We start from the raw sequence: 26,203 nt of genomic DNA, 5'->3' as shown, positions 1-26,203 counted from the left end.
TTTCTGTGCCAGTCATGATTTGGTGATTGGAGATACATTATTTCCACACAAGAATTGCCATAAGGTTACTGATCACAGAACGGAAAACTAAATTGATCATACAGCTGTAGTGGTTAATATAAAAAATGGGAGAAGAGAGACCGTGAAAAAGGGAAAGAATGAAAAGCAAATCGGACTTTGTATTACAGAAGAGCTATCGGACTTCGTTATTCGGAAAAGCTATTGTTGGGGTGGTCCTTGTGGCGTTTTTGAGCAAAAGTTAAACCAATTTTCACTACAAAAGTTATTGAAAAGAAACAGAGAATAACAGAATGTAACGGACAGGGGGAAGTGGCGTAGACGAGAGATCATCCTTTACCAGATTAACTTATCTTCTTTAGGGCGGCGTCCACGTCTTCAAAAATCTCCTTCATTTCAGCGTGAAAAAATCTGCTCCGAAATCTTGTAATAGTCCAGGGATCACTAATTTATACCAATTAAAATCATCTTGATACTGTATGCAATTTAATTCACTTTGCTACTTCCATCCAACGAATTTCTTAATAACTTCCACAATATCTACACATTACAATCAGATCAAGATTAGCCATTAAGTTTTTACGTCAGCATCCGATCACGCCTGCCTTAAGCTACCGCTATCAAGAGACAATTGAAACGGAATAAAAAAACAAAAAAAGTTAACAATTTTGGTAGTTTCTCTGCCGTCGAGCGCTCATACCGCTGCGACGAGATATTTTTTATCTGAGGGAACGAGTGTAGCGCGGCGAAATTCAAAGCCCCGCTACATCGCCCCCTCGACTGTCACGCTAAAACATTTAGCGTGGCAGGCTAGCAAACCTAAAAGTCAATACATGTAATTTTCATTGGAAAGGCCACGTGCATCCATAGGGGATAATCTTAACCAACACTTACTTTCTAAACCTATATACTAAATACAATTATTACAGTTTGGATCCTTCTTACACAATTAATATATATATATATACATACAGTTTGTTTGAACAAGCTGTTCACCAGAGCAGTTAATGTTGTGTGCTCCCAGCGTTGGTTTCCCAATGCACATCTGGCAGCACGTAGTCTTTGCGCATGCGCAGTAGCATCACTGAATTTCGCGTGCGGCAGTTTCAAAATCGCTGTGTTATGACAGTCTTCAACAGTATTCACTCTCACATAGTGTTCATTACAAGTTGTTATTCCAGCATAAATGGCGTGTTAAGTTCGGTGACACCATAAGATTGAGCGTGTGCGTGATCTGAAGCAACGTCCATGTCTTATGTTACGACACAACACTCCAGGTCCTTGTGCGTTTTCATGACTATTGTTCCCGGGGCATATATGGTCGATGTAGTTTTTAGCCTCCACATCGCCTACGACAGGTGCTGAGTTTATTGTCTCCAAGCATCTGAAGGCCGGCCAGGAACAACGGCGTCGATGTTCGAAAAGGTAGGTGTTTCACCACATTGTTTACACTTGCCAACAAACGTTCATTTGCAGTGTGAAAATCCTCATTATCGTCAAAGTACACTGCAGTTTATATCGATTTATAAACAGTTATTTGGTTTATGCGCCATAAGTTTCACAAACAACACAAAATTCGTCGTTTATAACGTTCACTGTTTAACACAGTTTGCATCACTTTTTGCCACATTTACATTTTAACAGTTCACTTTGTCCAAGCATGTTTACATCGTTAATTATGAAAGCTTACATTTCGTGGTCATGTTTCAAAATGTTGACAATATGCAAAGTCTTAACACATATACAAATACATATAAATTTACAAGAATATACACGTGGAATATTTACGCTAAAAAAAATTATACTAAGTCCCATTGGCTTTCTTTTATTGGGGTTTATGGTCATTTTGATTTTCTTTATTAAGGTTTTGACGTGCCAAGGGATATAAGACTTAATGTTTAAAAGCACGGGCTTTCCTTTATTTATTATTTATTTCTTTTCTTTGATTCCATATCTTGGCTGGCTAGTGGTTGACCAGGCTTGTAATGCCATCAATATTCAGTTTTCTTCATGTCTTTTTATTCATACCTGAAAGTTTACTGTCACACAATATATTCTTACATTCCATAAACAAACAATACCCAGCTGCAGTATGTGGTAGGATAATGGAGAAAGAAAGAAAGATGGACTGGAAGAAACTATTCACTACCTATAAACTACCAAATCCTACAGCTAATACATAAAAAAAGAGAATATAATACATTATAACGTTTGCATCACCTTCAAGGGGTGTGTGAAAGGAGGTGCTTACAATTTACCAAATCATGGGTAAATGTAAGTGTCCTTACGTCAAGTCTGTGTAGTGTAACATCATGACAGATTCTCTGTTTGTGTTCTGACTGTTCATATGACTTAGTGTATTATACCTTAACAAATCCTTGCATGAGTGAATCGCATGTCCCCTCAGTGCTTCCTCAATATCTCCACTTCTTGTGGATACCGTCTATACAAATGGAAAATGTACCTCAGAGATTGTCTCTCTCATAATGTGTATTATATGGTAACATATCAAATTTCCTCTCAAGAGTTCAACCATGAACTTTCTTCGACTTTAGTGAAGGTTAAATATCATGTATGTAGTATATATATATATATATCATTTCTATCTATAAATTATAAACAAAGAACATATTATTATAATTGACAGCAAAATGTCTCTTTCTCACTGTCCGTTGCTCGACGTCGGCTGCACGGATGGTCACTGCTCCTTTGCACTTACCTTGCATAGCCTAAAAAGTCAAATGTCTTCAACGTAGATGTAATTTTGTCATCTGTTCGCTTAAGTGGAGGTGTTGTACGAGTCGCAAAACGGCCTTAATAACTCTCCTATCTTTTGCTTCCTCAGGGTTTTCTGTCATATGTAATTATAATAAAGGCTAATATGGCACTAAATTTCACTTTCGTATTTTTTTTTTTTTAACAAATGCATTCACATGAGGGCTGTGTAAAAACTATGTTTCAACTTAAGTTCCTTAAAATATCATTCTCCTGTCTGAACACGAACTATAAATGTTTTCTTCCACACAATGGCGTAACAAAACTTAACGAAAGGTTACTAAGTTACACTTCTGAAATAAATTAAAGCTAATGTGTTTCCAAGTTACATTCTTATTACACTTCTTTCCACAGCTGTAATCATCGTTATGTTCACTCTGCTTTTCTTGCATTCATTCCTTTTCAAGGGCACTGAAAATAGATTCACATTTAACGTCTTGTACTCACGTGTTCTAACTCATCACAAATGTTTTCTTTCAAACTGAAATTCTTATGTAATCTTAAAGATATAAACTGTTTACTCACTTCTCCATGTAGCACAATATTACCAAAACATTCTCACTCATTCCTTACTCACATATTCATCATAATATATATATATATATATATATATATATATATATATCCTTATACATTAAACATATTCCTCATCAAACATTAATATATCACATACGTGGGGCCATTTGGCACTTCCATTCTCATAAAACTCCAATAATATTTTCCTCAAATAATCTCTTGTCTCCAACCACTTCACAGTAACTTACCTTCTTATATTAACTTAAATATTAACTCATTCATACTGATCATTCATTCTTACATCCTCATTCATTCTGCTACATACCTATGTCATTACTGATGTCAATAGCTATTATTTCCTCTCATTATAGTGCCTTGAAATAACTAACTAGTTGTTGATTCACCTTATAATTTACAATTAACAACCAATGTAACCTGCATAGACCTCATTCCTATATGAATATCTTTTCTCATTCAGCAAGTGTGCTCACCTGGGTTTACCTTCTCTTCATAATTATGTGTGCAAGTGTAACTGCAGTATATAATTTCCATAAATGAATGTTTGTGTTCTTAGGCTGTATAACTTAATGATCGTGTGTTCAATACAAATATTTATGATCTCGTTTTCACAGCAACTTGCTCATGTTCAACTTAGTTATCATTATATTATGTTGTTTTAGTGCACAAAGGGTTTCAAATGTCTGTGGGGATGCAGCCCCCTCGGCTTGTGAGATAACGGGTATTCTAGGGAGTAACAACCTGGGTGAGGTATGCTTGCTATTCTGAAAGGACCTGAATATAATAGCTGCCATTTTCTGTTCAATTGTTTTAATTTTGTAGACTTGGGATGTGAACGCAACAGAATAAGGTCATCAACCTGATAGATTTGTGTATTTGTAACACGTTTGTCATACTTCTCTTTCCTGTTCTTGGCTTTATTGCACAACGTAGTGTATGCCTGTCTTACTTTCTCTTCCAAAGGTATGTGTGTTGTGGATGGGGTTAGCTTTGGAATGGGCATAGCCCACTTGTTCTGTTCAGGTTTGTTTAATAATAATTCCTGTGGTGGGTATCCTGTTGAGGCATGAGGCAAGTTGTTTACTATCTGCTCAAAGGGTGCTAAAAATTCGATCCACTTGGTGTGTTTGCGAGGTGAATGTATTCTCATGAATTGACCAAATTCTCTAAAAATCCTTTCTACGGGGTTCCCTTCTGGGTGAAATGCTGATGTAAGAATATGTTTGATGTTATGTGTAGCAACAAAAGATTTCCATTTTCTTCCCCGTAAAATAGGGTGCGTTATCCGTAATAATGCTGTGGGGCTTGCCAAACCTTATAAAGTAACTGTTAGTCAAACGTCTAGCAATAGCAGATGCGTTGACAGTGCGGATAGCATACAATTTTAAGTATTTTGAGAAGACATCAAGTACAGCAACGATGTATTTCACACCTCCACGAGCCCTGGGATAAGGTCCTGCGATATCCAACGATACAAACTCCAAAGGTCGGGTTGGTATAATAGGATGTAATTCATTCAAAGATGATCGGTTGGAAAATTTTGCTTTTTGGCAGATGATACATTTACGAACAATTTGCAACACTCTCCGACGCAGATTGGGAAAATAACAGTACTGTACTATTTTATTAGTGCATTTGGTGACTCCGTAGTGTCCCCAAGTTTTGTGTGTGAACAGAATAAAATCATCAACATGCGCGTCGGGTAGACAGACACACCAATGGTGCGAGTCTGGGGTACGCCTATGAAAAAGTACATTTTTGTGTATTGTGTAATATTTTTGTAAATGTGAAGAAGGATCTGTACGTAATTTCTTTTTGATATTTAACCACCTGGGGTCGCTGTCCTGAAGTGAAGCAAAGTTCTTGCACATATTGTGGTAGTATGGAGCGTATGTACCATCATACATAAGTAAGATGTTAAAGTCTGATATTTGCTCGGAAAGTTCCGAAAAATCCTGTATGCCTTGGGGCAAACGGGACAGGGCATCGGCTACTACGTTTGATTCACCTTTAATGTAAACAATTTCGAAGCTGTATTCTCGCAGTGAAAGGCACCACCGGGTGAGCCGTGAATGAAGCAATTTGCATGATAGCAAGAAAGAAAGGGCTTGGTGGTCTGTGTATATGCGAGTATGTTTACCCCAAAGAAAGTAGCGAAACTTACGGAATGCCCAAATAATGGCAAGAGCCTCCCGTTCCGTCACCGAGTACGACCTCTCGCACTCAGTGAGCGTGCGGCTCGCAAAACTTATCGGTTTGATGACAGATTGTCTTGATTCGGATTGAATTTGAAATAGAAAAGCTCCAAGGCCGTATGATGACGAATCCGTGGATAGGCAAAAATCTGACGTCATGTCAGGGTGGCAGAGGAGGGGTGCGTTCACCAATGCATCTTTAATAGCCTGAAAATCAGCTTGGCAAAACTCTGTCCATCTCCAAATTGCGTTCTTTTTCAGTAAAGTTAGCAGATGAGAGCTGTTCAGAAGCTGTTTTGAAACAAACTTCCTAAAGAAAGAAGATAAACCTAAGAATGCTTTCAACTGTTTACGGTTTTGTGGAGGAGGGAAATTACGAATAGCATCAATCTTCTTAGAATCGGGACGAACGCCTTCCGGCGAGACAATATGGCCCAAAAACTTGATTTCACGCCTTCCTACTTTGGACTTCGAAAGATTTACTGTGACTCCAGCTTGTGAAAATTTAAATAAAATTTGCTGTAACAGATCAATATGTTCCTCCCACGTATTTGTTGCCACGACGATGTCATCGACGTACGCCGTGACGCGTGACAACAAACACGGGCCGAGAACGGCGTCAAGCGCCTCGATGAACACGCCCGCGCTTACGCGCAAGCCAAAAGGCAACACACAAAACTGATAACTGCGTCCTTCACAAAGGAAAGCAGTGTATTTACGACTGTCATTGTGAAGGGACACCTGCCAGTACGATGAGCGGAGGTCAATATTAGTTAGGTATTGTACATTATAAAATTTTAGCAACTGTTCATCCAAGTTGACGGGTCTTGTGTTAACGGGTATAATAATTTTGTTGATTTCACGTGCGTCTAGCACCAATCTGACATTTCCATCTTGCTTGCCTACCGCCAGGATAGGACTGCAATAAGGGGAATGTGATTTTTCTGTAACACCCCAGATCAACATACGCTCGATTTCACGTAAAACTGCAGGTTTCTTCGCCCATGGAATATTATAATGTGTCCTACAATAAGTCTTATGTGGCTTAACATCCATTTTGTAGCTATAACCTCTGATTACACCAGGCCTCTCATTGAAAACTTGTGCATAATCACATAATAATTTGTACAATTCTTCTTGCTGTGGTTTCGTTAAGTAGTCAGATTCGACACATTTCTGATACAATAAATCCTGCTCAATTTCCTGATAGTCTGAATCTTCAGGTGTTAAATTACATACACTAACTATGGTAGGATATACCAATTGAAATTGACTTACTTCGTAATGTTTTTGTCGTGGTTCAATCGTCTTGTTAAGTTCAACATTAATTAGTTGTTCTCCTACGGATAATTGACATATGCCATTACTTAAATCTATGATTGCTTTGTGTTCATTCAAAAAATCCATCCCTAGGATGCAGTGTACGATAAGCTTGTCTACAATCAGAAAATTACACTTGAACTGTGTATTGGAAAATGTGAAGTTAACAAGGGCTTGCATGCGTATGTTCTTAGATTTAGTACCTGTGGCACTAACCACATGACAATTCTGTACAGGTAATGTAGGTATGTTTATAATTTCTTTCAATTCATTATAGAATGCGGTTGACATCACACTTGCAGCAGCACCAGTATCGAATAAAATTTGTACATCATAATCGTTAAACTTAACCCATGCCGTAGCTTGTATGAATTCTTCTACACAACTGCCTGATTTAATGTTTATTTCGTTGGTTAATTCCTGTTCTGCTGTCATTTTGTCATCGTACCTGAGGAAACAAACCGTCTCAGCCGTTGCGCTCTTACAACACCCCACGACCGTAGCACGAGCGCTTAGCTCGGTCGTCGACTGTTTTCCGTCGTCTGCTGTGTTTGGCCGGGTTCATTGACCAGCTCCACTATGTTTACATTCCGGCCGGTTGGCGCCCACGCGTCAGCTGATGGCGCGCCGCAATTGTTATCGCTACTTCGTGGCGGGGAGTGCATAACTGTACCGGGGAACGGCGGCGGTTTCCGTGGAGGGTTATGATTTGTCATGCGTGAATTTTGTGTGTTCCACATATTCTGTCGGTGATTCTTGGGATTGGTATTGTTTTGGTGGTAATTATGTCTGTTATATGTCATGTTCCTGTCAAAGTAGCCCGGGTTGTACCGGTTATTCTCACGTCTCCTATTGTTGTTGTTGTACTGTCTGTAATTTTCATTTTGCTTGTAGTTACCATTTTGATATGGGTGATAATTATTGTTATTATTATTATTCCACGAATTTCTGCGGTTGTTCCTACCGTCATACACGTTTCCATTTGAGTATGTTTCGCGCGCAGGCATCGTATTGTGTCGCGGCGCGGACGGATGGTTCCACCAGCCACCGTCACTACGGTTCCTTTGGGGTGGATGCTGGTTTTGGTTACTAATATGAATAAAATTTGAATGGCGTGAATCGCCTCTGTAAACTACGTCCATTTGATCTAAGAAGTTTAAGAAAGTCTTAACGTCATTCTCCGGTACTCCCATTAATCTGTCTCGGTATGGAAAGGGTAAGTGGCTCTTTAAAGTGTCGATTATCGCTGACAAGTCGGCTGGTTTGGACCAGTACAGTGTCTTGTCTAAGTACCTCTCAAAGTATTGTCTTAATGTCTCTTTTTTAGGGTCATAGGTCTCGGGGTTGCACACTTCTCTCCTTAGACTCTGTTGCTCATTCTCGGACCAGAATTCGTCCAAGAAGGCTTGTTCGAACTGTTCAAACGTAAGGCACCGCCGCTTCATAGCGGCACCCCACTTAGCTGCTCGTCCTCTCATGAGATTGGTGACGTATCTGATTTTATCGACTTCTGACCAACTACGTGGAAAAACACCGTCAAATGATCTAATAAACACAATAGGGTGGACTTTGTGCTTGTCCTCACTGGAAAATGTCTGGAAATACCCATGTCTTACAAACGTGTCATCGGTCATGCCGGTAACGTAATATTGCTCGTTCGGTGAAAAAGAAAGCGGCACATTGTAATTTTGATTTGAAATAGGTGATTCCACAATAGGTGGTGTTCTGTCTGTGTCATTAGCCATGGTTTTAGCTGTTTTGTCGTTTCCTGACGATGCGTTTGCACCTATCGCCAAACACGGCACAACATTGTCTCGTAATTTTGTCACTTCGTCTTGTATGTGTTTTGTCTCGTCTTTAACATGTGTCTTTGTTTTTGAAAGTATGTCCTGTGTAATTGTTTCAAGTTTTTTGTCCAGGTAGTCGTCACACAATTTACATTCATGTACAATTCTTTCGGCCATGTTGGTGTCGTTGTTTAGTGACGCGAGGTCCGCCCGATCTTCTAACTTTTCTATCTTTTCTTTGAGGTGGGTCTGTTCAAGAACTACCATTGTAAGTTGTTGGGTAATATTTCCCACTTCTTCAGTCAGCTTTTCTTGGGTGGAGCTAGCTGAAGTGTGGGCCTGAGCTAACTCTTCCACACGGGTGTTCACTTCCTGCTGCACATTAACTATTTGAGTTAACTGATTCTCACATCGGGTGATATTGTTTTTTGTTTCGTGTGTGAATGTAACCAAAGTTTCTTCCTGTTTAGTGACTCGGTCGGACAATGTCTCAAATCGCTGGCTGAGCTGTTGAGTGGTGTTATTTAATTCTGTCATCTGTTTTGTCGTCCGTTCAAAATTTTCGGTCATAGTATGGTTTAATATGTCAATTTTCTGACTAACGTCTCGTTTCATGTCTGCAAATAACTCTAATAGTCGGTCCAGTTTGTCAGTTTCCTGTGTCCGATTTGTGTCACATTGCTGAATTTGTCTCATATTCGGTTCTGACATTGATGTTAACAATGGTGCTGACGGTCTAGCCTCGCGTCCATTCCACATTTCGTCATTTAAAGTCGCCATCTGTGTATTATCACAAATGTTGCGAGTTTGAGGCAAAATCATTGCATTGATCTGTGAACTGGTCCATAGAGGGGAACGCGGACTTTCTTGTTGGTTGAAAGATGAATCTACTTCACTTAATTCATCTGCCGAAACTATCTCTACCTTACCGCGTTCCATTGTAATAGGATGTATAATAGTAAGTCAAAAAGGGAATAATATAAGTCTGATTAATAAAGATTTGACTCAAATTTAGGTTGAAATATTTTCTCGTCAATGTAAATGATTGCTCTATTGCAAACAATGGTTGAGAAAGATGCAGCAGGGCGGACAAAATTTTTCGTAACAAATGACTGTTTGGCGGTCAAATTCACGATCTTCATATGCTACAACAATACTATAATTAAGACAAACTACAATAGAGATAGATAATTTTGTAAAAATCTAGAAGAAAACTACAGGATGTGTGGAAAAGGAAAAATGGATTCTGCAGTTGGCTATTGAATGTTTGAATGAAACATAATTGTGTGACTCACCATTAAATTTTCTGTCCTGCAACGGCTGGTCAATCACTTCTGCGTAAATCGTATTCGTCAAAATATGGATTTTCTTAATACATCTCCATCGGATAATCACCAAAAGGTCTCAAAATAACAGTTTTGCATCAATATATGACATGAAAAGAAAAACAGATTGAATTAGTTACAAAAATTCTTTACAATATTGTGCTATCATTTGCTTAGGTACAATAAAGTTGGTGTTTTCGTTACCCTTTAAACTTCAGGATTTTATTCTCTGTTGGGAAAAATACAAATTAAAGTTTCAAATTTGCTCAAAAACGACACATCCGAAAATTGCGTCCAGTCGCGGGAGCCAGTTGTAGTGGTTAATATAAAAAATGGGAGAAGAGAGACCGTGAAAAAGGGAAAGAATGAAAAGCAAATCGGACTTTGTATTACAGAAAAGCTATCGGACTTCGTTATTCGGAAAAGCTATTGTTGGGGTGGTCCTTGTGGCGTTTTTGAGCAAAAGTTAAACCAATTTTCACTACAAAAGTTATTGAAAAGAAACAGAGAATAACAGAATGTAACGGACAGGGGGAAGTGGCGTAGACGAGAGATCATCCTTTACCAGATTAACTTATCTTCTTTAGGGCGGTGTCCACGTCTTCAAAAATCTCCTTCATTTCAGCGTGAAAAAATCTGCTCCGAAATCTTGTAATAGTCCAGGGATCACTAATTTATACCAATTAAAATCATCTTGATACTGTATGCAATTTAATTCACTTTGCTACTTCCATCCAACGAATTTCTTAATAACTTCCACAATATCTACACATTACAATCAGATCAAGATTAGCCATTAAGTTTTTACGTCAGCATCCGATCACGCCTGCCTTAAGCTACCGCTATCAAGAGACAATTGAAACGGAATAAAAAAACAAAAAAAGTTAACAATTTTGGTAGTTTCTCTGCCGTCGAGCGCTCATACCGCTGCGACGAGATATTTTTTATCTGAGGGAACGAGTGTAGCGCGGCGAAATTCAAAGCCCCGCTACACAGCGCTAAGCAAAAAATTTAGAAGTTCGCTGACAAATGTGAGAAATAAACGTGGGGCTGATGTCGGCAGTGATCACCACATTATTGTTGCAAATTTTAGACTAAAATTCATGGCTACAAACAGAAAGTTTGAACAATGGAACAAAAAATATGATGTGGGAAAACTTAGAATAACAGCAACGCAAGAAGCTTTCTGTATTGAGCTAAGGAACCACTACGAGGCACTCTAAGAAGCACAGGAAAATGATGAAAATAGTGTTGATGATACATGGACTCAGATTAAGGACATCTATTGCAATGTGAGCAAACAGGTCCTTGGCTGTAAAAACCATCTGAAGAAAGATTGGATGTCGGAACGTACATGGAATTTGATCAGCTGTAGGAAGAAGATTAAGGCAAAATTAAATATGAGTAAAACAAGACAGCAGAAAACTTGAATGCAAGCTGAGTATGCAGCTACTGACTCTCAAATAAAGAGGAGGGTGAGGAATGATAAGAGAAAGTAGATGGAAGAGCAGAGACAGCTGCAGCAAGGGGTGGTGCAAAAGAACTGTGCCGCATCACTAGAATGTTGTCCAAAAAAGGTTTAAACAAGAACAGATCTGTGAAAAGCACGGAGGGTTGACTGTTGATGACAGAAGAAGAACAACTTAGAAGATAGAGAGAACATTTTTTCTGAAGTCTCAAACAGAGAGCAACTTGAAAAGAGGGAGAGGCAATGCAATGGAATTTTCCAGATGCCAGTGACAGAATCAATGTAAACACACCAAGTAAGACTGAAATTAAAATAGATCTCAAACAGATAAAGAATGGGAAGGCTCCAGGAATGGATAATATTGCACCTGAGGTGCTAAAAGCAGACATTGACACCACCGTAAATCTTCTCCATCCATTGTTTGAGAAGATATGGTCAGAACAGAAAATACCAAAGGATTGGAAAGAAGGGCTGATTAATAAGTTGCCAAAGAAAGAGGATACTACCAACTGTAATAACTGGCAAGGCATCATCCTCCTATCTGTACCAAGTAAAATACTCTGTAGATTGATGCTAAATCATATTAAGGACTCAGTCAAGGCATGGCTGAGAAAAAAGCAAGCTGGGTTTAGAGAGCACAGAAGTTGTGTTGATCTCATCAACACACTGTGTATAATACTTGAACAGAGTGCAGAATGGCAGAACACACTCTATCTTACATTTATTGATTTTTTAAAAGGCATTTGACTCTCTTAATAGGAGAGTTGTGTGGCATATCTTGGAAGAATATGGAATAACATCAAAGATAATAAATATTATTAAAGCCATGTATGATGAATATGAATGTAGGGTGCTACACAATGGGAAACTTACTGAATGCATCCAAACAAATGCTGGGGTGGGGCAGGGGTGTATTCTCTCATCTACCTTGTTCTTGTTGGTACTGGACAGCGTAATGAAAAGAGTTGTTGATGGTAGGAGAAGAGGTACTCAGTGGGGAATGCAAGACAGGCTTGAAGACCTTGACTTTGCTGACAATATCTGTCTACTCTCCCAAAGATTGCATGGCATGCAAGAAAAGTTGGAACGACTGTAAGAGCAAGCAGAAATTGCAGGACTTAAAATAAATATTCAGAAAACTAAGGAAATGAGAATGCAATCTGAAAAACAAGCAAAGCTAACAGTGTATGGAAAGGAATTGGAACAAGTAGACTCGTTTGTATATCTAGGGAGTACCATCTGTTAAGATGGAGGGGCTGAGGAGGATGTAAAGAGTCGGATACAGAAGGCAAATGGAGCCTTTGTACAACTGTACCCTATCTGGCGTAATAAGAACATCTCGGGACGAACCAAGCTGTGCTTGTTCAGTAGGAACGTAAAGTCAGTCCTCCTGTATAGTTGCAAAACATGGAAGGTAACAAACATGACTGTAAACCAGCTGCAAGTCTTCATCAACCGGTGTCTTCAGCAAATTATAAATGTGAGGTGGCCAGATGTTATATAAAATGATGAATTGTGGGAGATGACAAACCAGCGACCAATCAGTGAAGAAATAAAGGTAAGAAAATGGAGGTGGATTGGTCATAAAATACACAAACAAGGAGCTGTTGAAAAGGCAGCACTGGATTGGAACCCACAAGGAACACATAGACGTGGCCGCCCGAAAAAGATATGGAAAATAATGGTGGAAGAAGAAGCTCTGAAAGCTGGTAAAACATGGAGTGAAGTGAAATGTTTGGCTGCCAACAGAACCAGATGGAAGATCTTTACTGCTGCCCTATGATCAAACAGGAACAACAGGAACTAAGTCAGTAAGTCATCTCTTGAGAACTTAACCCATCAATAGTATTCGTTGCAATAGCTAAGAAACAGCTTAATGGTGTTCCTGATATCTAGACTCTGTTTACAGCAGACATACACTGGTTTCCTACTTTGCCACTTTCTTTACACCCATCTTCCCTGTAACTCACATCAGTCATGGAGGGAATTGAAGGAATCATACTGTCTAATAATAATAAATTTAGAGTTTGTCATCCTATTAGAATGTAATCATTGTTTGCAACAGATGTTACCAACCTAAGACAGATATGCGGATGCTCTTCATAACATCTGTCATTCAACTTACAGTGCAACACATACCAATGGAACATAATTTTGTTGATACACTGCTAACTGCAACGTCATAAAGCATAGTAAATAGCAAAATTTTACTTACTGTACATATACAGTAAGTAGAAAGTATACATGATCAAATTTATCGATTATTTGATGCTATACATTATGCAAAAACTTAGTGCATTGATCCATGAACTCTGGCAGCAATGATGGCTCTAACCTGGTTGTTCATCAAGTGTAACTGAGATTGGATGACAGATATGGGTATGTCATTCCATGCTGCTTCAACTTTGGGCCAGAGTTCATCAGCTGTAGTAATTGGTGAGTGGCAGCATGCCAATCTCTTGGCAACCCATGACACAATGTTTGAAAGGGTGAAAGATCTTAAGAATGTTAAAGCCAGCTCAACACTCGAACACCCTTTGTATATCTTCAGAGACTGAGTAACACATGCAGCACTACATAAAAGTAGAATGGTAATAGAATGTAGCAACCAGGCATGGGGTGTAGCCTTGGTATACATTCCGAGGCCAGAACTCCCATTGGCTGCAATGTGGCGTACCCACATATCTTTCTATTTTCTACCCAGTCTTTTCTCTTATCATCTTTCAGTTACATTTCTTCAGTTTTCTACATAGTTCATATCTCTTAGATTAAGTAGTTATGGGCTGTACAAACCATTAGCAGAACTGTTATTCTTCATACTATTATTGGACTACCAAACTGTTATGTTGGTGCATACGTTTGTAGTGTTTTTGTTTTACTTGTTGCTATTCCAGCTGCTATGGGTTTATTTATCCATTGTCATTTTTATTTGTAATTCACTGTTGTTATTTGAGTTTACATATTATCATTTTTATTTGTAGTTCATTGTTGTTATCTGAGTTTACATCTTGTCTTTTGTTGTTTGGAGACAGTGGAGCTGTGGACACTAGAAAATGAACTACTAACTGAAGAAATCAGAAAATTTCTGACATATTCTTCTGTTTGAGTTTGTGGCGACTATCGACCAAGTCGCGTGTAATATCATTGTTTTTGGCAAGCTCTTTGCCCCAGTCTGTGGTCGCGCGTGAAAGTGTACGGACGTGTACCGAGAATTCAGAATGTAAACAACTGTATATGTGTGCTTACGAGAAATAAAAATAGTGTTTATTACATGTGGTGTAGCGTGCATCATTGGATTTGGCAACCCTACAACGCTAAACTCATACTGGTGACCCCGAATTTTGTTCGCGAGTGCTACAACGAAATCTTATACCGTCGAGCAGTACACAATGGATCGCTTGCCGCCTGCTACACCGAACACGTGCCAACTAAGTGTTCCAACGGACACTTCGACATGGTTTTACAATTATCCATCGGGCGTCCGCAATAGTTCTACGCAGTTTCCGAACACATCGACTAGCTGTACTCAACAGGACAGTGTTTATACAATTCCACAGCCACGTGTGCCGGCATCAGGTACGAGCAATAACTTTCCGTTACCGTACATGAGTCAGCCGTCGTGTGACAGTGTTCCGTACCATCAGAACGTTTTCCGCGCACAAAACTTTGAATATGAACGTATTACGTCCAATACGAACTTTCCACGTGTTCCGAGTGCTCAACAGCCGACACAATGTGCTCAAACCCCAGTGACTATGTTTACAGGTTTCCCAAGTGCAAGTGTGAATTTTCCACCCGAATCAGTGACTGTACAAATCGAGCCGGACGCTCAAGACAGGAGAGTTCATATTTCTGCCGGAACACCGGATTTTGCACCAACCCCCCCTACACCACCAGCGTCCGCTTTACGAGTGTTTCCGACGGCACACGCCGTTCCTGCCGCGTGTGTTCCACAAACATTAGGTGATTTTAACTATTTTAATGCACCTGTAGGGGAGGGGCCCGGAAACTGTATTCCGTCGTTCGCCGCACATCGGTCGACTACGGTCGATTCTACCGCGCCGGTCCATTCTACGCCCGTCGGCGTTACTCCGTCGACCGCTCGATTCGTTGATTTCTCGACCAAGGTCGAGCCAGCCGCGCCTACCGTGCCGCGTGCCACTGACAGTGGCGGAAGCTGGTGCACCGCTACTGCACCCGAGACAATTACGTTGCAGAACTATGGACAGGGAGAGACAGTTTCTGATAAACATTTATGTCAAGACTTTCCCACCCGTTGGCCGAAGCTACCACCCCTTCGCAAGGATCACCCACGCGCATGGTTTGCCTTGGTCGACCACGTCCTGCAGCTACACGGCGTCGCCGACGACAATTCGAAGTTCCTATGCTTACTGTGTCACCTCCATGACGAACTGGATCTGATCTGCGACATTGTGGCTTCGCCCCCCGCTACGGACAAATATGCGTTCGCCCGACGCACCATCCTCGAGCGACTATCCACATCGACAGAGGAAGCTATCCGCCTCATCAGTCAGGAATCGCTGGGATCCAGGTCCCCGTCGCAACTCTGGCGTCATCTCCGCGCTATGATTGACACGCATCACATGCCGGACATTACACTTTGGACCATCTGGTTGCTGAAACTTCCCCCGCAAGTTCAACTTCACCGTCTACATGTAACTTCGGCCCCACTAGATGCCAAACTGAAGATCGCAGACCAGGTTTACAACATTCTGCCCCCCCCCCCCCCCCCCCCCTCATACCCCCCCAGGGTGCCCTCAGGCCTCAGGGGTTGGCACACCTGCGCGGCAGTTCCCATCCTGCAGTACAGAGTGCGCACGACTCGCTCCACGCATGCGCGCGGAGCCAACGCCGCCTGGCAACCGCCGCAGTAACTCCTCTCCTACCAGCACTACTGCAGCGTCGCCATCGGAGGGAACTACAAACAAGTCCCCCTCCACTGCCGCTTCGACCTCAACCAGCGTGACGGGCGACGCCACGCGCCGCCCCGCTTGGTGTTATTTCCACTCCTGCTTTGGCGACGCGGCTAAGAAATGTCGTTCTCCATGCGCGTTCCCAAACTAATAACGCGACCCAATTCAGGCGCTACGGGCCGCGTTGCACCGCACAGACGCCTATCACTAAATACTTCTTCTCCTCACGCGCCAGGACGCTTGTACGTGAAAGATGCAGTGTCTTGCCTTTCATTTCTAGTCGACACGGGGGCCGAGGTTAGTGTGATACCTTTGTCCGCAGGTATTAAATTCGAGCTTCAGCCTTGCCCCCCGCTTCGAGCCGCCAATAATTCCCTGATCCGCTCTCATGGAATAACGAATTTAAGCCTTAAACTGCAGGACATTAATACGCCCTTACAGTGGACTTTCGTTATCGCGGATGTGGATGAACCCGTGCTTGGGGTAGATTTTCTCTTAGCCCACGCACTGTCACCCAACCTACAACGAGGTACACTAACCTTTAACTCGGGAGACCGTACCACCGGTTCAGATATCTTACCCCTCTCATCCGAAAGCGCCATTCTGCTGTGTGAGCTAGCGGAAACTGCTGTTGCAGTGCTTTCTCTTAGATCACACAACGACGAACTTCGGGACAGCAATGGGGCCCTCCGCTTACGCATCGCCGCCGTGCAAGCCAAGCTCATGGATGCGCGTAAGCAGACCGCCCAGCTGTCGCACACGGCCACGCCCCCAACCCCCGCACCACTTCCTCGCACCTGCAGCCGACGCCGCGTGACATTTCTACTGCCGGACGGAAGCTGTACCCGCGACGCTACCAGGTACCCCACCGAGCTCTTCGACAAGGACTACCAGTGGATCACCGCCACTGCTGCTGAACTGCCGGCCTTGGACACACACACGTGTGCATTACAGGTTAGTCACAGTGCAACGGGTGCTGGTCCAGCATCCCCATTGGTGTTCGCGATCAATAACGGTACTGTCCACAGAATAAATACCACAGAAGGCCCACCGGTACGTGCAAAGGCTAGGCGTTTAAATCCGGAAAAACTTAAACACGCTAAAGCTATTGTTCAGGAACTTTTAGATAATAAGACTATCCGCCCTTCTTCTAGTTGTTGGTCGTCACCCATTCATTTGGTGCCCAAGAAAGATGACACTTTCCGCCTCTGCGGTGACTATCGGGTGCTTAACGCCAGAACAATTTTAGATAATTATCCCGTCCCAAATATTCAAGACTTTGCTTCCCAGCTGCATGGGGCACAAATTTTCAGTGTAGTCGATTGTCATAAGGCGTACCACCAACTGCCAATGGCACCTGAGGACGTTGAAAAGACCGCTATCATCACCCCGTTCGGGTTGTTCGAGTATTTGTTTATGCCATTCGGCCTTAAAAATGCTGCACAGACGTGGCAACGGTTCATCGACTCGCTGGTTGGAAAACTGGACTTTGCATATGCGTACCTGGACGACTTGTTAATTTTTTCTTCCTCCCTCGAGGAACATGAACAACATTTAAATACAGTGTTCCAACTATTAAAAGCAAACGGTATCGCAGTGAACAATACTAAGTCACAACTCCGCCGCACCAGTGTCACTTTTCTGGGCCACAGAGTTTCTGGCGACGGCATCCGCCCCCTAACTGAACGGGTGGAGGCCATTAGTACGGTGCCTTTCCCAAAGATTTTCAGGGCCTCCGCCGCTTCCTTGGAACGGTAAATTACTACCGTAAACATATTCCCCGCGCCGCCGACATGCAAGCCCCACTGACGGATGCCCTCGCAGGAAAAAACACATCAGGGTCTCGGGCGGTCACGTGGACTCCAGATATGCGTCGCGCATTTGATAATCTAAAGTCAGCCTTACAGACAGCTGTTACGCTTGCTCACCCCATTCCTGATGCTCCCATCTCGCTTACTACAGACGCAAGTGATACAGCAGTGGGGGCAGTACTTCAGCAATCCGTGGGTTCTGTTGTACAGCCGCTCAGATTTTTCTCCCACAAACTGACCGCTTCCCAACGTAAATGGTCGACCTTCGACCGGGAACTGTTTGCTATTTACGCTGCTATCAAATATTTCCAAGACGATATCGAAGGTCGCCATCTCGTGGTATTTACCGACCACGAGCCATTGGTTTACGCTTTGCGTAACCCAGGTAAGGACTCATCCCCGAGACGTTTTAGGCATATGGACCTTATATGTCAGATTATGAATGACATACATTACGTCAGAGGCGCAGACAATGTCGTCGCTGATTTTCTGTCTCGGGTGTCGGTTTTATCTTCACAACTGGACCTCAGTGAGCTCCCTAAATTGCAGACAGAGGATACTGAACTCGCAGCATTGCGTTCTGATATCAAAACAGGACTCAAACTAGAGTTACGGACACTTCCTGGGTTTTCATCACCCATCTGGTGCGACATTTCAACAGGACGCATACGCCCGGTGATTCCTGCACCTCTCCGCCGGGACATATTTAATAGTATCCACGACTTGGCACACCCTGGCATTCGCGCCTCCGCACGTCTGGTATCTGAACGTTTTGTTTGGCCCGGGGTGATAAAACAGTGTCGCAGTTGGGCACGAGCATGTGTGGCTTGTCAGCGCGCAAAAGTAGGACGTCATGCACAGCCCCCCATGGGTACGTTCGATGTGGCAAAAAGAAGATTCCAGCACATACACATCGATATCGTCGGGCCCTTACCCCCCTCAGGCCCCTTCCGTTACATACTGTCCGCAATTGACAGGTTTACCCGCTGGGTAGAGGTAATTCCTCTCACTACTATCACAGCCGATGCAGTGGCCCGAGCCCTGCTGTTAATGTGGATCTCGCGTTTCGGCTGCCCAGTCTCTGTCACCACCGACCAGGGCCGCCAGTTCGAGTCTGCCCTCTTCCGACAGCTTTGTGAACTGTGTGGGGTGAAACGATTTAGGACTACAGCATACCACCCCCAGAGCAATGGGCTTGTGGAACGCTGGCACCGAACGCTTAAAGCTTCCCTGATGTGCCACGGAGGTGAGTGGGCCGATGCCTTACCATGGGTAATGTTAGGCGTTCGGGCCGCGTACAAAGAGGACCTTGGCGCATCCCTGGCAGAGGTACTGTATGGAGAACCCCTCACACTCCCAGCAGAGTTAGTCGAGCCTTCACTTCCTCCAGATCAAATCTGCGACTCGACATTCGTCGGGCAGGTCAAGGAGCTAATTGCTAACATCCGCGTGCCGCCTCCTCGACCACACACGCCCCCTCCCGTATTTCTGCATAAGGACTTGGCGTCGTGCACTCATGTCATGGTGCGTGATGACACCATCCGACCAGCACTCAGACCTCCATATACGGGCCTGCACAGAGTCATATCACGGCGTACCAACACGTTCGAAGTGCTCATTAACAGCACGCCTCAAACGGTATCCGTCTGCCGCCTCAAACCTGCATGGACTCTGGGAGAACTGCCCGATACCCCACCCAGTCAGACCCCATCCCCTGCTGCACCCACCTCGCATGAGGCATCTACCGACAGTCCATGGATGAGCGACGCCCATTCCCACACGTGTGACGTTCCCCACTCCCAGTCGTGTGACAGTGCTACAGGTGCGTGTGACATTCCTATGCAGAGTGATGCGTGTGATGACTTACCCTCCTACAGGCAGCCCCTCGCCTCTCCCCTGTTAGGATTCAGTGATGTATCAGGGACCAGCCTCAGAGCTTGTGATGTCACCGATGACGACTCGTTTGGAGATTCTGTCAACCCGTATAAGGAAGTGGTAGTGAATGTCAACACAGATCTTATTTGCAGCTCTAATGTGTTTTTTGTTATGCAGCCGGATAATGTGTACATCTTCTACGAACAAGCCAGCTTCCCCAGTGACAACTTAACTCACATTCATCTCCTCCAGTCTGTCCCCTTGCCTGTTGGTACTGACCCATCAACGGTCAAAGTCCTACGTACCGCCACAGGCATTCAGATCCACTATCCTGGCCCCTCACAACCCACCATCCCCTCCCCAGATCCCTCAACTGCTGTACGAGGATTCACCCGGTCAGGCAGGACCATCCGCCCCCCTCGCTGGCTCGAAGACTTCAATTACTAATGTAATGTAATGTAAGGTATGGTTTCTGATTAAACACCCTCTCCCTCCCCCCTGGGTGTTCCCTTTACATGTATGCCCCAATATTTATGTTTGTGCTCCACACTCTAGGGGGGGGGGGGGCTAATGTGGCGACTATCGACCAAGTCGCGTGTAATATCTTTGTTTTTGGCAAGCTCTTTGCCCCAGTCTGTGGTCGCGCGTGAAAGTGTACGGACGTGTACTGAGAATTCAGAATGTAAACAACTGTATATGTGTGCTTACGAGAAATAAAAATAGTGTTTATTACATGTGGTGTAGCGTGCATCATTGGATTCGGCAACCCTACAACGCTAAACCCATAAGTTCAATAGAGGGTTGACAGCAGGAGAAGCAGCAAATAACATTTTCACTCTGTATGGAGATAACGCCATTGGACAGAGCATAGCGAAAAAATGGTTTTCTTGTTTTAGGGAGGACTGTTTTGACATTAGTGACTCTCCACATTCAGGAAGACCTTCCAGGTATGATGAAGAGTGTTTAAATGCATTAATTCAGCATGGCCCACATCAATGTGCTCGAGAACTGGCTAATGTGATGAACTGTGATCATTCCACCATCATGAGACATTAGCAGGTAATGAGGAAGATTAAAGAATTGGGTGTAACGGTGTCACATGCTATAAGCCAAAATCATAAAAATCTGCGGGTGGCCATATAGGCATCTTTGCTTGCTCACCATCAATTGGCTTGTGAACATCAACTTTTCTTATTGTGTATCATTACTGGTGATGTGAAATGGTGTCTTTATGACAGCATAAGGAAAAGAAAGGAATGGTTGAGCCCAAACAAAGCAGAAACTTCCCATACACAGACCTGTGCATGTCCACAAAAGATAATATTATGCATTTGGTGGAACAGAGACAGTTTGACATAGTATTAATTGCTTTCCTGAGTTGTAACCATAACTGGTGACATTTATTATCGAAAACTCAGACATCTTGCAGATGCAATCCAAGAACAACAGCCATGAAGTATTTCTACTCCATGATACTGTCTGCCCACATTCTGCTAGACTGACAAAAAACACTATGCAGGAGTTGAGTTGGGAAGTCATTCTGCACCCACATTATTCACCTGATCTTGTACCCTCAGATTTTCACTTTTTCCACTCTCTATTGAACAAGCTTCAAGGAACTTCCTTTCAGATGAAAATGCACTTCTAACGAGGCTCAACAGGTTCTTCGCCTCAAAACCACATGATTTCTACAGTCACAGAATCGAAAAGTTATCCCACTATTTGCGGACTGTTGTAAATACTGAAGGAGACTATATTACGGATGATGAAAGTCTCCTTTATGTGTATCTGTTTTGTGTATTATACTTACGTAAAAATGCTACGAAATTATGTAGCAACCTAATACATTTTAAAAACAAATAAAATATGATTGAATGATTGATTAAATATGAATTTATTATTGCAACTATTGTTGTTAAGTGGTCAGTATGAAATATATGGTCCATCACAGTATCCACACGGTGTACTATAAAGTTCTTGCAACAAATAAATGAATTAATTCTTGATATTGGGTAGGTCAGCACAGCATGGGCAACATGCAGTCTTACACTATCTTGTTGAAAGAAAAACAACAGTGATACCTCAAAGACAGGGCACAGCCACCAGCCTTAAAATGTCAGAAATATTATGGTTCCCGTTGAAATGACTGGCTATGCAAACCAGAACTGCACAGGTGCTGACCCCCACCCTCCCCACCCCCTCCATACTACATTACATCCAAATGATGCCCTTGGCAGAGGACAACACAGCAGTTGATCGGTCCTGACGCTGTCTGTGGCCAGAATGATGGTGCTTATCCTTATCCTTATCCTTAAACTGGAGCTAATCGTGCTGTGCATCCCATCAGGTGCTTGGCCCATACGATGATGACAAATACAATCTAGCAATTTTCTCTTTCCTCAGGACCTCAACACACTGATACATCCATCATAATGCTGTATGCACAACTGGGATACGTCTGAAAAGATGATGTGATGCCACTCCTGTGTCCAGTGTTGTTGCTGGATGCATCACTATCGTGGAATGGCTGTACTATGCTGATAGCCAAGGTAAGAATGTATCTGTCCTCTAAGGCACTAGTCATATGGGGTCACTGAGATTGTGAACAGTATTGAGTATAACCCTACTCCACTCATCAATGCCATATTTACATGACAGCCAATCAATGCCAGCAGCAATGTCAGAATACTGTGATAGGCCACATTTCTTCCTTTGGCAGAACCTGGCATGTGGTGGCAGATGTTTCTCCTTCTTACACATGTTCTTCTCACAAATAATTAAAATATTCAAATGCATTTTCTGAATGGGGAAACCTGCAGCATAATTTTCCTTGTCAACCAAATGTCAATGGGATTACTCGTACATAGTTTGTGCGGAGACACTGGAATGCTAATACTTTTCTATCTAAGCATGTAGTACACTTCATGATAATTTGACATCTCTAGCATGCCACCTTCATGCTGTTGCAGTTTTAATGACCAGCTGCATATAAAATTCTGTCTCTGTGTCAAACTTAGAACTTGGAAGTGCTGACCTGGGAGTATATGAGTTGTTTGGTGCGTGGTGATGGTGGCCGCATGGAGTCCAGCTGAACCTCAGGGTCCGGGGGTGGCAGAGGTGGTGGTGGCCTGCGCACAGTTTTGAGGAAGCGTGGCCTGGTGCGCAACTGCAGTAGCTGTGGCTGCTGCAGCTCTCTGAGGCGGCGGTCTGCCTCACCTTCAGCCAGACGAGGGGCATCTGCGATGATCTGCTGCAGTAGGTGCAGATTCTTGAAGAACCATCGTGTCCGCAGCCGGTTCTCTGTTGCGTACAGCACTGACAGGATCTGCGGGTCGTAGCCCAGTGGGTACTGTTTGCCGGACATGACTGCTGCCAACAGTAGCAGCCTGAAGTGGACCTGGATAACAACAACAATGAACTAACTGCTTGCACACATCATTGACATATGGCAAGGTCACAGTTATTGTCATTAAACAGTATAATATTGACCAATGTATAATTTGTCCTTTACGATGATGGAGTTACCTATGGGGAAGGTATATTTTGTTATGGAGAAGAAAAGCTATTCTTGTACTATTTTTCCTCCACCCAGCTGTATATATTTTAATTATTTATTTCAAGTTTCTGCTACCAGTCACTTTTTATTTTATGCTTAATCCAACATAATGCAATGTGTTTTGAACATGTTCTGTTCATCTTCAAGCATTTATACATACATACATACATACATATATACATAGAGAAATGTTACTTAAAAATAAACCATCTTAAACTAGATTAATCTAGAACACTTTGTCCATTGTTTTTTACTGTAGCTGCTGGTGTGGCATACCTAGAAATCAAAATCAGTGATGTCTTCTGCTGGTTTTCTTCTTTGTTGTTGACTATGTATATTACAGCAATTTCATCATCTTGCTGCTTCACTTGCATCACTGGTGTAATGGCGAAGCTGTTGATTGACATTACACTATTGCACATTATATTTTGTCACTGATTGCCAACGTAATTCACTGCACAAATTGCTTCGTTGTTATACACACAACACAAGATGGTGGTACATATTTTGTTTTCATTTATTTACTTTTGATTTCAAAGGAACTACAGATTGATCAGCAGGCACTTTAGCATCGTGGTGTACCACTGAAGAGCCCAACAATGAAGCTGTAATTGCTTTGATCTCTAACTTATAGTTACCACACAATAGGGTAATGTGCACAGTGCTAATGAACCTGAGGATGAACCTGCAGTTGCTTAGAAATCAGTTGCAAATAAAAAGAAACAATAAATACAGCTTAGTGGAGGAAAATTAGCAAGAAGGTTATTACCTTTGTTATACATAAAACATGTGCAACAGCTCACAGTCACAATTTCCAGTGTCATGGGAGAAACAAGAAACTGAATTCAGTAAAAATCATGATAATATGTAGTTAGATTTTGGGAAAATAATTTCAACCTTGTACTAAGGCTGACAACAAACTCTTAATGTGGAGAAGTACAAAGCTCTGCTCTTCAAGAGAGTACAAAGCTGTGCTCTTCAAGAAATGTGACCATGAGGTATCCTTTGACTGCAGGATAAATGAGACACAACTAGACATAGTCATATTACACAAATGTTTTGCAGCAACATTGTGTCCCAAAGATACCTGCTTGGATAAACATGTGTGTTGGCATACCGCTTCTGGGATTTGGGGAGATGCACCAGCCCCAGACTGAATCCATGTAGTGGACTGAGAACGTGTGCTAGTTTGCCTGCTATCATGGATGTGGATTTTACGTGGTGTCCCACGTCTGACTAGGTGAATACAGAGCTGGTACCTATGCCTTGTCTCAGTTACACAATTCACAGATGTTTAGAAAATGTTACCAAACTTTTGCATGGATTACACTGGACACAGGCAGTTGGGGTTTGTAACTTCTGTTCTGGGAGAGAGGTGGAGGGGAGAGGAGAAGGAAACTGGTAACAACAGTAAGGAGGCATCTGCCCACCAACATTGCCAAATACAATAATGAAAAAGATGACCACTTGAAGATATGGGATGAAGACCAGGAGAAATGTTGTGTAGCAAAGATATGAAGAATAACAATCACATAGGTTAAGCTGTATACAAAGAAAATGGCACAGTACAAAGCCTTCTTAGGATATAGCAAAACTGTAATGTGTCTACAAAAGAGACTGCACAAAAAAAATTGTACCATCCATACTTGAATGCTGCTCAAATCGATGGGAAGCACATCAGGTTGAAGTTGCAGAGGCCATCAAAAGTGTGCAACGAAGGACTGTGTCAGTGTTCACAGGCACATTTGACTGGCAAGAGAGTGCTGAAAATAATAAATGAAGATACAATAAAAGACATCATACATTTCATGGAAACTTTGATGGAAAACTTCAAGAATCACCTTTCAAGAGAGAAACTATAAATATTCTTCAGCATCCTACTTATCTGTCCAGTAGAAACTGTGCAAATAAAATTATACACTGCTTGACAAGAAAACAAAGCACCCATACGATGTCATTGGAGGTTAACGTAACCATTGGTGGGTCTGTAAATGATGAGAGATACAATGCTCTGTAACAAGGAGAATGGTCACAAGAATGGATTAGTGTTGTTCATCTTTAGTATTGTTACCAGGCTTGGTAGAGTATGTAAGGAGCATGAACAGAATCAGATGCTGAAAGATCATCATGGAGGACACAGAGATTGTGGGCCGAGTGCGAGACAGCATTATCAGCATTTGACGGGATTTGATAGGGGCCTCATTATGCGTCACTGTTTGGCTGACTGTGTGAATTGTGCAATATCCAGATTTGTGGGTCATTTGGATGTGACAGTGGCCTGATGTTGGACTGCTTGAAAATGTGAGGACGAATGTATTACTATACCCATTGTCAATGGTTGTGATATTACCTATTCGATACATTGCTGAAAAGTTGCTCTCTAACCACCATCCCATATAAGCAAACCAATTGTAACTTTACCTGATTGTACATTAAGTAACTGGGCTATGCAAGGCTCTGTTTAAAAAGACTAGCTTGATAATGCAATAGCGTTGAGCCGCGCATGTCTGTTTTAATGTCCAGCAGCTAACATGTTGCAAAGAATAATGTGAAGCTGCGATCATGCAGTAAAATAGTCTGTGTACAGGCTATAATTGTGAATTAA

General features: G+C 42.4%; 1 protein-coding gene across 1 annotated transcript in view; it reads right to left on the bottom strand.

The window, feature by feature from the left end:
- LOC126480854 (protein ATP6V1FNB-like) overlaps positions 1-25,361 on the bottom strand; it is a 58,996-nt gene extending 33,635 nt beyond the window's left edge. The window contains exons 1-2 of the mRNA XM_050104217.1: positions 25,245-25,361; positions 23,077-23,439 (exon numbers count right to left, since the gene is read on the bottom strand). Coding sequence (XP_049960174.1) covers positions 23,077-23,406 — 330 coding nt within the window. The 5' untranslated portion in view covers positions 23,407-23,439; positions 25,245-25,361. The remainder of the gene's footprint in view (positions 1-23,076; positions 23,440-25,244) is intronic.
- Between the last annotated feature and the right edge of the window lie 842 nt (positions 25,362-26,203).

This window comes from Schistocerca serialis, chromosome 5 (assembly GCF_023864345.2).
Source record: "Schistocerca serialis cubense isolate TAMUIC-IGC-003099 chromosome 5, iqSchSeri2.2, whole genome shotgun sequence".
Taxonomy (NCBI): Eukaryota; Metazoa; Arthropoda; class Insecta; order Orthoptera; family Acrididae; genus Schistocerca; species Schistocerca serialis.
This window is presented reverse-complemented; position numbering and strand designations above follow the sequence as displayed.